A 12,782-nucleotide genomic window follows, 5' to 3' on the forward strand; every position below is an offset into this window, starting at 1 on the left:
TGGCTAGCAGCACTGTTTAACATATATTAATACTATGCTAGCAGCTCTGGCTACCACAGAACATGACCACAGACCTAAACAGTGCCGCACATCACAGTACAGTTTTGATTCTGAGAATTGGTACTCTGTTAACGCAAGTTTAGATGGTAAAAATGCTTGAGAGAGTAAAAGTAGAGAGTGACAGTTAGCGGAAATTGAACCTGTTCTCTGGTGTTTTCGGAGAGAGCTTAGTTAGGAGGTGTTTACAGAGAATGTGGTTCTGATACTAGCTTTTTGCCATGGTTAAGTTGCTATCATGTAGATGAAACTGTGCGGTATAAAATGTGCTGGCAATGTTCAAAACATACGGATACACATAAAAACAATTTCACCAAATTGTATATTGAAAACCATGAATTAAATTAGCAGCACTATGCACTTTTTGTTTGTGTAAACATTAAAATAATAATACAGCCAATACCTTATTTAAATATATGAATATCATATCAAATGGCCATATCAAATGTGCAGTAACAGTAGAGGTGGTACCATTTGGCCATGAGAGGTTCAAAAGGTTCAAACATGAGAGCTTTCAAATGTTTTACCATGTTTTTAATGTTAGTTCAGTACAGACTCAGCTTAATAATGGCTCTGATTTCCCCCGTTTCTGTTAGTGCTACCTATAGGTGAGCTCCTACAACACCAATCAGTGAGCCCTCTAAAATATAAATGTACGGAATGTGTTTATATATCTGTTCAGATGTGGAACAGCAATTTGACACGTAAATTTAAATAATTGTTAAGTACTGAAGTATACCGTATTATTGTCATACCGCCTAACTATACTCTGAATGACTTTGTTTACACTTTAGCCATTTAATCATGCTGAATAAACGCACACACACAAACATGTCTCCATGAGTGTAGCCTCTTGCTTTCAAACTGGAATTCCTTTTGTCAGTTTCTCTCCTGTGAGCACTGTCCATCATAGTGGGCTGAATTTTCTGATATTGCCACATTAGCAGTGTTTTGCTCATAAACAATTCTTCAGACTTGGTGTACTTCAACAATAAATAAGTTCACGGCATTTTGGTAGCTATATCTTTGTTTTATATCAAGAAAGCCATCAATGGAACTGTCCATTAAAAGTTATACTTGTATAAAAGGACTACAGTAGACAATCGTCCAAGCAGCTGGGCTTCAGGGTGGAACTTAAGATGGTTTGAAGGACAAACTAAAAAAAAAAAGTATTAATTGCATTAAAAACTAGTGATGTTAATAATTTATCATGGTAATTTGTCATTAAACGAATGTTTAGTTATATTCAGTCTCCGGTAGGTGGAGGTTAGATTCGAGTCGAGTGTGGACACATTTTTGTCAGGCTACAATTGGATTTGGCTTCAAAACATGGTGTTGTGGGTCAGGCTGGACTCCTGCAGAATGCTTTCAGGCTGTTTTGTTTAAGATTAAAAATTCAGGCCTGATTAAAACTTTAGTTAGATCTCTGCAATGCTGGGATCAAGAGTAAGAACCAATGTTCGATTTTGCTCTTTGACTATTATTTTCCTTCACTTTTTGGAACTCAGCCAGCATCCTCTCTTATTCCCTCAGGGCCTGGTCTCTCTGTGGTGTTGAAGATTCCGCCTCTCTTGCTCTGTCAGCATTCGGACACATTTCTCGTGTCCACCGCGTGGCTGGCCCGTGCTAAGCTGCCATGGCCACGGTCTCCCCTGATGATGACTGCCCCAACCCGGCAGAGCGCGACCGAGTGAGGAAGAGGAGGCCAGAGGGCAAAGGGAGGAAGAACTTCCTGTGTCAGCTGTGTGAGAAGGCCTTCAACAGTGTGGAGAAGCTGAAGGTGCATTCTTATTCACATCACGGGCGAGAGGCCGTACCGCTGCACGCACACCGACTGCACCAAGGCCTTTGTCTCCAAGTACAAACTGCTACGGTGGGTCTCACAAGCCTTTTTCTCAGTCTCATTATGGCTAACAAAAGCACAGCAAACACACATAATGAAACAATGGGTGCTCTCTTACGTTAAAAGAGAGGCAAGCATTAAAACAAGATAAAGACCTGCTACTTTATCCTTGGTGGTCCCCAGCAGAAGTGCACCAAGTTCTCTTGAGGGGGCACATTTTTACAACTTCATGACCTTGCGCAATATTGTCACAACTCCAAAAATACCCAAGCTATGCAGGGATAAGTATATAGGATCAGATAAAAATATCTTCTGAAGCAAGAATCAGGATGGTGGACATGAAAGTCCAACATACTCCAAAATACTGTACGTGAATTGATTCAAGTTCAAACTGACTGAACAGCTTTATCCAGTAGAGTCATGTTCACAAAGTTTCAGCCTCAGACGCTCCATTTACGTATTTTTACATGCTATTCTGGCCACCACTGTAGGGATTTTGTCAGTTGCATTCTGATTGACTATCCACACTTACGTGTGTACACAGTTCCATGCAGTGGGCTGTATCTGTCCAACGAGAAACACAATTACAAGAACTGTGATTGAGACTTTCAGAGCAAGGACTGGACTGAAAAAATACAGTTTGTGACAATCGCAGCATTACATCTTTAAAGGTTAGAGTTTTTTCAGAGGCATTAAGTAGCTTTAAAGTGAGTCATGCTTCTGAGTTTGTTTCCTGAGGTTTTTTGTTGCAGTCCTGTTTTGAAAAACTGCCCACCCAGACTCGTCATGCTGAACTAGTGGCCTGTGGCTGGTTATATGAGGTGATCCCCAAATGGCCTTTCCTGTCATAGTAGCGGTTAAGTGGCAAAATGTACCAGACTTTCTGATGATATGCAGAAGTCTGGCTTATGAGACTATGGTGCACATTATTTATGAATTAAATGATAAATACTTCAGTCACTTGCGTGAACAATGTAATGCCATATCAAATTGGACCTTCTGTGGTGTCCTGTATGGAAGAAACCAAGCCAGTTCCCAAGAAAGGTTAGCCTAATGAAAGTGGGAAACAAATACAGTAGCTACACAGAAAGCATTGTTTCTCTGTATTATCACGGTTTATCGTAGGCCTGCGCCTGGTGACGGTTAACCGAGGTGCAGCGACAGCAGTTCTCACTGATGGTTAAAACTTGTTTACCACAGCTTTATGGTCAGAACATGACAATCACTATCCAAACAGAGGAACATTATGCAAATCTGTCCATGATAGATGGGAGAAAATTTCCCAGGTTAGCTGTTTTTACCAGCTGGTTAAAGCAGCACTCTCACATGCACAGCACAGCCACGATTTTTGTAATATGCATAATTTAAAAAGAAAACAGATTATTTATAGCTGTCTGGTGAAAAATGCTAGGCCATCTGGTTACAGGTGCTAACCTCAGCAACATCAGCTTAGTGTGAGCAGTAAACATGTTATTTATTAACATATATATCATATAATAATAATATATATATATATATATATATATATATACATACATATATATATATATATATATCATATTATATTATATATATATTAAATGTATAATATATATATCAAATATTTATCAAACATTTTTATCAAGGAAATTTATGTCAGAATAATTATCGTTATTGTTTTATTGCCCAACCCTACACTGATACCACATTAATTGTACCTAGTATAGATAAACTTGTACTATGAATGCAGCTGGGTAAATGTGCTCGGTGCAGCAGACCTAACATGCCTGTACAAAAAGCTGCTTATGTTAAGGTGTACATTTTAGCACATCCTGAGGCCACAGCATCAAGTTTCACACAGGTAAAAAAGTAACGTCTCGGCTCTTGTAGATCAGGCAAAACTGGCCTTTTCAAACAGCCTCAGGCGAAATAGCTTTGAAGAAGACGGTATCAGACGAAGTGACCAAAAAGATTGTGCTTGTATACAGTTTTGTTCTTTCTTACTAGATTAATTACAGTTTTGTGGCCAAATCTAAGATGACAATATACCACAATGTTCTTTAACTTGACAATGATTAAGCTTCAACTCACATGATATGTGCTTCCTCCTGTGTCTGCTTCAGTGAAAGGACCTGTCACAAAATTACTGGACAAAAAGGTTTAGGAAATACCCCTCCTCCCAGCCTGGTTTAACCGTTTACCGCTATTACTTTCCACACCATTACCCGTATAAGAGGACTCTGGCACACTGGCACAGGCCTAATTTATTCAGTATGTTTCCTACAATCCCCAACGCAGCCTTATTATTTGTCATCATACCTGCACTCTTGCTTGTTTCTACAGGCACATGGCCACACACTCACCAGAGAAGACCCATAAGTGCAGCTACTGTGAGAAAATGTTTCATCGCAAAGACCACCTGAAGAACCACCTTCACACGCATGACCCCAACAAAGAGGCCTTCAGCTGCACGGAGTGCGGAAAGAGCTACAACACCAAGCTGGGATTCCGCAGGCACCAGGCTCTGCACGCCGCTCACCGCGGGGATCTCACCTGTCAGGTCTGTCTGCAGCCATATCCTAGCACCCCACTGCTGCTGGAGCACCTGCGCGGCCACGCTGGCAAAAGTGCTGCTGGAGCCAAGGAGAAGCGGCACCAGTGCGAGCACTGCGAGCGCCGTTTCTACACGCGGAAGGATGTACGGCGCCACCTAGTGGTGCACACAGGCCGCAAGGACTTTCTGTGCCAGTACTGCGCCCAACGCTTCGGCCGCAAGGACCACCTGACCCGCCACGTGAAGAAGAGCCATGCCCACGAGCTGCTGCGGGTGAAGGCGGAGCCAGTGGAGCTGATGGAACCGCACCAATCTCCTACGTCGGGGTCCCTCGCGTTACGCTATCCGTTAGGTCACACTTCCTATTCTCCGCCACCCCCTCTGAGAGCTGAGCTTGAAAGCTATCTCTTAGAGCTGCAGGCAGAGGAGACGCCCAAGCTGAATGCTGCTGCTGCTGCCACGTCCGCTGGAGAAACTACGCCATCTTTGGACTTCCTGTCTCCCTTGTTCAACTTCTTGCCCTATGGTCAAGGGGCAGGGCCTGCCTTGGGGGTTTCTTACAGCCAGGAGGAGGGGCTGCCTGTGATAACACCTTCTCAAGACCCGGCTGACCCTCTAAGCTCGCTTCATACGCTCCCGCACCCACCCACGCTTACACAAACGCACGGGCTCACTGCTAATTACACGCACTCACAAAGCCTGAATACAACCACCACCCTGCCTCGCTTCCACCAGGCCTTCCAGTGACCCAAATATATATGTACACTTGTACTTAGCTACCTTAGCACTTACTCAAAAGCATACCTACACTTTACCGTCAACTTGGCACTTAATTCTAAAGAAAAAAACACAAGGCAACACTCGTTTCTCAAGCCAGTAACACATTTTAAAACGTGCCTTTGAGAACATATCACATACTTGTTTATATCTACTTCAGTCTATATCTGGAGGCGTTCTAGCAATAGAGGATGTTGAACATCATCTGATAGCTGTCATTCAAAATGAAATAATCACTTTGTCAAAAAAAGCATGTCTGCAAAGCAGAGCTCAGTTTGCAGTGAAGTTTTGCTCTCAAACGCTGAGATCATGTAGCTTTCAAAACCCTCCCATTTAGCACTTTGAACTTCAAGTGATGAAGTTCCATCAAAGCTAAAAAAAAATTACAGAGATTTTTTTTGTTGTTTGTTTGTTGGCCCATAAGCTGTTGGGTACTGAAATGCCAGCATTTGAGTGACAGTGTCAGAACTCTACACAGCCAAAGGCAACCAAACCCCTCAGAGCCAGAGTGAGGAAGGCTCATCTCGTTTTGCTTTTAGTTTTTACTTTATTTTATTTTTATTATTTTTTCTTGTTGATGTTGTTGATGGCCATTTGCCTTCATGCTGCTGCTCATTTTAAGGGCCTGAAACTATCAGTGCAGATCTGCTTCACAATACAAAGCAATAAAGGGAAACATGGACAGACTTTATATTTACAAAGACTCTCAAACGTACACACCAACGTTAAGCACTCTCCTTCTCCGTCTCTTTGTCTGCCATTTCCGTCTTTATTTTCCTTCTCTTTGCTCTTCAGATACCAACACAACTCTCAACCTCATCCACCAGAATGCTGTCCATTGCACTGATTCAAGTCAAAAACAAAACAAACGCATTAAGTTTAATCTGTGCATACACAGAACTCTTAAGGACAAATGCAGTTCTACAAATATCTCTACAGTTGCCATTTACACAGGCTGTAGAAGCCCATCTATGAATGAAACAGTCCTTTTTTATTTCCGCAAAACTCCCAGCCAAACCCCTCTAGGAACAGATTTTTTTTTGTGTTTGAGTGCGCGTGTGAATTTTTGTGAGGTCATGTTTAAGGTGACTATAGACAATAGAGATTATAGATGGTGCGTGTTGAGTGAATGGTTCATGTTGAATTTTCGTTGGGAGCTGAAGGTTGTTGGGTGCTGGAAAGCCTCCATGTTGGGCATATTTTTCATAATAGCACTTTCTACAAAAAATCGGATGCCTTTGTTTTGTCCTGTTATGTTTTTTTTGTGTTAAAACCTTTGTCATGAACGGTTTAGATGTCATATATATAGCTCTTTATCAGATTGTTAGCATGTATATATAAAATGCTACGTGTGATATTTTTACAGGTACACTTCATACAGTGTTTTAACTTTGTACATTTCTCCTGTTATTTTGCTTTATTGCACAAAATGTCTGTGTCTCTCACTGAGACTTTAACTTACATGACAAAAAACAAAAGTTTGTTCCACCCATACTTCTTCAAAGCACTTCCTTATTTGTTTGTTTTTTTTTTCCTTTCCATTAGGTTCTAAAATGGTTTGTATAAATCTATTCATGAATCTAAAGCAGTTTGTAAATACTTCAGTATTGTCGAAAGTGTATAGAACTGGGAAGACCGGAATGCCTCAAAACTTCAAGGTGTAAAACAGTGATGTCATTGATGCTGCTGAGTGAATGACTCTGATTACATGGAGAATCTGATCTGAATTGCTCTGTTCCAGGGCGTTTTCACTGGGAGACACAGACCTTTAGCAATTCAACTATTCAGTTTCAGTGGTACCATCATTCTGCGTGCGCGTATATGTATGTGAGGGTAACACAATCTCTCTGTTTTGGATAATGCTGCTAATGGACAAAGTATAGCCCTTGATGGCGCAACAGAACTTCTCTCCTCTAGTTGTTGTTGTTTTTTTTTTTTTTCTTTTCAAATCTAAGACTGTATGCTAAGGAGGGAGCAGGAGTGTCCGTCTGCGTTGTATTGGGACGTGTCGGGAAGAAGGCGAAGCCTTTATTCACAAACCTGTTTGGGAGCTGGACGTTGCCATAGTAACGTTCACAGGGTCCGAGCGGAACTGACCTCTTAATCTCACAACCTGTTGAAGAAGAGAAGAAAAGGAGAGAGTGTTTAGTTCAAGAGACAGCATTCCAGCCATAATGGTGTTTTACATTGTGTCCTTTTATGTCCTTATTGTTTTTAATCACATTTCTGTAATGCCATCCTGTGATAGTGGCTATTGCTAATCATGTATATGTTACTTTAATGTACTTTTACAAACTACTGTTGTATGTGTATAGCCCAAGACAGAATGATTCATATATCTCTATATGTGTGTGTGTGTGCGTGTGTGTGTGTGCGTGTGTGTGCGTGTGCATGTATTTGTAATGAGAACTTGCTGCTGCAGCCTGCATTTCCTTTCGTCTCCTCCAGATGACATCATCCAAAGAGAAAGTTATTTATTGGCTGGCTGGGTGAGCCAGGTGTGTGTCGTAGAAGGTGAACGGCTGGCTGTTAGCGTGTGTGTCTGAGAGAGCGAGAGAGCAGGAGAGAGAGAGAAAGAGATTGTGTGTCTGTGTGCATTCAGACGACCTTTGCTGCTATGTGAGGAGAGGAGAGATTCGGTCCAGTGTTAATACTGTCCACAGTACTGAGCTCAATAAACATACCAGAAGGACTCACTTTACTAGACTTTTTTTCTTGTCTCTATTTGTAACAGATGCATGTAGATAATCATCTTAAATAAGGGTGGGTCAATGTTTCTGGCTAATATTGCGATTTAAACACGAGTACTGCCTATAAATTAACCCCTTAAATCTCAGGGGTTTGTATGTGGGCTCTCACTTCAGTTCCTCACTCTCATATCTACACTACCATTCAATATTTGGAAACTTCTGTTAAAAAAAGTTTCAAATAACTGTTTTCAATAATATAAAACCAGTTTCGTTGCAGATATATGCATGACTGTAAAATGATGCTAATATTCTATAGGTTTCAATGGCTTGTAGGAAGTTGTAAAAATTAAGAAATATTTGATGATAAACAGAGCTGTAGATGATTCTATAATAACTTGAGAAAGAACAAAAATAATGATAACAAACTTAATTTAAAATAGTAATACAATGAATCTATATACATGTGTGTGTGTATATATATATACACACACACATATATATATATATATATATATATATATATACATATATATAGCCTCTCATATAAAACACAAATCACACTGAACAAAGAGCTATTTATAATAATTTTGCGATCAATAAAATCTGTTTTAATTTTTTACATTTATTGCCATAATTTCTTTTTCCCAAAATGCTTTAAATTGTGAATTGTGAATACATTGTAGCGTCTATTTTTATATTATATTTAATTATATTAGTCTACACTGTACAACAGTGCAAACTACTGAATGGTAGTATACATAAATTACAGTGTTATATTGATTTTCCAAGTTAAAATAAGTTAACACCTCATCTTAAATAAAAACAAATTATTGTGCACAATTTCTATTTATTTATTTATAAGTTTAACATATTGAAAAAAATATGACATAAAATATTAAATTTGCCATAAATTTTCAAGGCAGGCCACATTCTATGTTTTCTTTTTTCCCTATATGTTAAATTCAGCAAATAAATAGTAAGTGTGCATTAATATGTGCAGAACAGTGTTCTCTGTAGAGGATGTGTTATTTTTAGAAAAATAACAAAGCGTGAACATAAACATGACGAGTGCGTCCCTGAAGTATACACTATGATTCAAAATCACTCATTGTAATCATTTTTACTTTATATACAATAATAACTCTATAACTATAATAAAATATTGTTGTAAATATTATGAAATATTAAGACATCAGAAGGTATTTTTGATGTTTTATCCAATATTTAAAAATTGATCGATAGATGAAATAGATGAAATATTTACAAACTTTTCCTCCCAAATTTTTCACCTTTAGTTTTGATCACCACTTTTGAAATATGAATCATTCTGGATATTTACATTACGTTACTGATGTTATACAGTTTTCTCAGTCATTTCAGAATCTTCGACAGCCCTGATCACAATTCTGGACATGTCTAAAATTTCTTAATTGTTTTTTCTTGCCGTTTTGTAGATTCCTACTAATTATGTGAAACCTGTGAAGTTGCACAGGACTAGCATATTAGAATAATTTTATGCATTTTTACTACTATGCAAAAGTCAACTCAGCAAATTGTTTAAAACAATTTATCTGGACAATAACTGTTTTTATTTGTACACATACTATTCACTACACTGTATACTGTATAACACTATACGATTTTAATAAACGCAAATAAATTTTAATGCAGTAAAAATAACAAAATTTTTAAAAAAACAATTGACATATTTCACACTCAAAAATAATCCTTTACCTACTTTTTCCATTCTGAATTGAAATGGCTTGCTTTCAAAATAGGGCAATCTTGTTGATCCAATAATTTACTAAAATTGACCAACCTTTATCTGCTATCAACTCAACTCTTTAACGTTCACTGAACTTTTCTATTACTATTGCTACTGTTAATGTGACTTCTGTTGGTTCAACTTACTAAACTTAGCTTAAATGTGGTCCATGTAGTGCCCAGTTAGTTAAGACCACATTGAGCAATAGGCAGTATGGTAACACGCTCTTACAACCAACAATAATCAGGCTGAACGATTAACAAAAATACGGAATGTAAACATACATGCAAAGGAAGACTGGCCACAGGAGGAAAGACAATACAGAGCTGAATCTTTGAATTTCTTTGTCTCTGAATACAAGAAATCATGATAAAAGTTCCCCTGACTCTAAAGAGTATAATTACAGTTATATAATTTAATAATTTTGGATATATATAATTTAAGTACAATAAACATAATTTATTTGGGTAAGTGTCTCATCACACGTAGAAATGCAATGAGGCTTGGAAAAACACAATTTATTTTCTTTTATTTGACTTGATTGATTTGACTGATTTGACTTGATTTGCCTGATTTAATGCTTTGGATAATTATGTTCTTTCATTGCTTCATTAAGAACATTTTAAAAACAGGCCAATTCAATTATACCAACTTGATTTGTTTTCTTAACACGCACAAGAGTCAGTTCTATGTTTTCTGAGAATGGAAGTACAAAGGTTTGGTTCTAGATTTGCCCCTAGTCATTGTATGAATTTGTTCAACTTCATCATTATTCCTCCTGATTTAGTTTAATGAAGCAGTGATTAGATACACCAGATATGGGATGATAATTACAAGTAATTCTGGGCATTTTCGAGAAAATCGTTGAAGTAAAACACACTGACAAACATAAAATCACTTTTTATTGTATTAATATTATTAATATTATATTATTAGAACAGTTACATTCTAATATTTTTTTTCTGAGCAAATATATGCTTATTGCCCAAATAAATATCTTTTTAAATATAAATTTCTCTGGTGGCTAATTATTGTATCTGCACCCAGATTGGTTTTAAATTATTGAAAACACTGATTCCAACCTTTCAGATAGCAGTGTATCATTACTATACGTAAAGACATTTAGTCAAGTACAGTCAGGGCTGGGATGTAATGGAATACAAGTATTGGGGATATGTATTCAGAATACAGAAGAATCTGTATTCAGACCAAGTTACATTTTGTATTCAGAATACAGAAACGGTGTGAGAATGAGAATACTTTTAGAATATTTACCTGCTAAATTTATGTATACACACACACACACACACACACACGTGTATATATATATATATATATATATATATATATATACACACACACCATCAATGCCTATTTAACTATATAAAATCAGCAAACAGCATGAAAAGACTCTAAAGAAGAACTCAAAAAACAACTTCTTTACAAACACTAAAGTTCCTGCTAAAACCTTTGTAATCAGTTATTAATCTGAGTTTCAGTAAACTATTTTTAGGGATGACTGAACTGAAGTCTCCTCAGCTGTGGATATTCACGAATGATAAACTCACCTCAGCTTTGTTACTGTACTGCACTTGTGCATGTGTTTCATGGCAAGTTACTTGCATGTTATTGATTGACAATCACACAGCTACTCACTTTACAGTCAAATTAGCAAAAATGTGGTATTGGGATATGACGAATTGCTGTCTTAGGTCATGAAAGGACAGTTGGACTGAAGCAGGTGATGAGAGACAAAATAATATTGAAAATTTTGTATTCATTTTGAATGAATGATTGAATTTTTCACAAAACATTATCAATTACATGAAGAAAACTGCCAAACAGTAACAATGAGGCACAATCTGAATTAAACATAAACTACAGCAGAGTTTTTCCAATGTACTCTAATGTAAGTATATGTATTCTATATTTTTGACATTTACATTTAATGCCGTGAATGTAAACATTACTTAGAAAGGACACCAGCAGAACAGCTGTGCCACATTTAAACAAGCTTTGAAAAATATGAGCCCAGTGATTTTTAATTCAACATCTGCAAAAATAAACTTAAGAACTTAAGGATAAAAAAATTGGTAAAAATGAATTAATAAAACAGCACAAAGAGCTCTGTTACTATGCAGTTTAAGCAGTTACTATACATAGTGTACATGTTAACAGGCTCTCAATAATTAGTATTTTAAAATACGCAGTTCTTCAGTGTTCCAGAAATACTAACAACACTCATTATGTACTCAGAAAAGCCTATTGTGACCAAATAAATTATTTTATTTTGTATGAAATGGAATAAATAATGGTGGGAGAATATTTTGGAGGGTTGGCCAGAAGTCTATTTTTTATATTCATCAGGTAACATTAGGACTGAAAGTTTAAAAATGAAACCCCAATTTGTTACGTTTTATTTGCTCTTTGACTGATTCTAGGACACAATTAAAATAGGTGTTCATAACCTTTGCAAAATCCACAAAAGTAAAACTTGTGCCTAGTTTAGTTAGTTTAGGAGTTTTGGTAAAATTACTAAGTGCTATAGAGAAAGGGAATGATACAGCCATGTGCTTATTCACTCTTTAAATCAGGTAGTGAGAAATGAAAAGCATGGGGAAATAATTTAACACGTTTATTGCATGCCTCTTCTTAAAAATGCTTTACTGTTTAGAATAAAATGTAATATCAGAGCAATTTTTAATCACAGACATGACAGCAGTGAAAAAAATATTTTCTTTTAACTTTTATTTATTTAATTTTATTTAATTTGCCAGTTTTCTATTCAATTTTCCAATTTAACTGAAACCAATTAATGAAAGGTGAAAATCTAAACATTTATTATTTATTTGAGATTAACTTCAATTTTACAAAATAATAAGATAGGGAGCAAAAGTGACATGGAGTGGAAAAATCATAATATAAAAAAGACGAAGGAAAAAAAAAGAAGAAATAAAGAAAGAAAAAAACAGAAAAAAAAACAGGAATACAGTTCCTTCACAAAATATTCTGAGAATTAATAATTGTCAGAATAAATGGTCAATGAACTGTATGCACATAAAGTTACATTTTACAGGCTTTTGTTTAAGCAGTGTAACCCCTGGACTACAGTGTGTG

The 12,782-nt window shown here is 36.9% G+C and overlaps 1 protein-coding gene across 1 annotated transcript; it reads left to right on the forward strand.

Annotated features, from left to right (window-relative positions):
* Positions 1 to 1,701: 1,701 nt before the first annotated feature.
* On the forward strand, positions 1,702 to 7,914 carry plag1 (pleiomorphic adenoma gene 1). The gene is made up of 2 exons (XM_036597191.1): positions 1,702 to 1,930; positions 4,223 to 7,914. Exon 2 carries the CDS (start codon positions 4,227 to 4,229, stop codon positions 5,178 to 5,180), a length of 954 nt encoding a protein of 317 aa, XP_036453084.1. The 5' UTR covers positions 1,702 to 1,930; positions 4,223 to 4,226; the 3' UTR covers positions 5,181 to 7,914.
* Positions 7,915 to 12,782: the final 4,868 nt, after the last annotated feature.

This window comes from Colossoma macropomum, unplaced genomic scaffold, assembly GCF_904425465.1.
Source record: "Colossoma macropomum unplaced genomic scaffold, Colossoma_macropomum, whole genome shotgun sequence".
NCBI classification, from domain to species: domain Eukaryota; kingdom Metazoa; phylum Chordata; class Actinopteri; order Characiformes; family Serrasalmidae; genus Colossoma; species Colossoma macropomum.

Bases quoted from the DNA above. Each gene is read 5' to 3' on its own strand.
- plag1 (XM_036597191.1), top strand. From the start codon at position 4,227: ATGGCCACACACTCACCAGAGAAGACCCATAAGTGCAGCTACTGTGAG.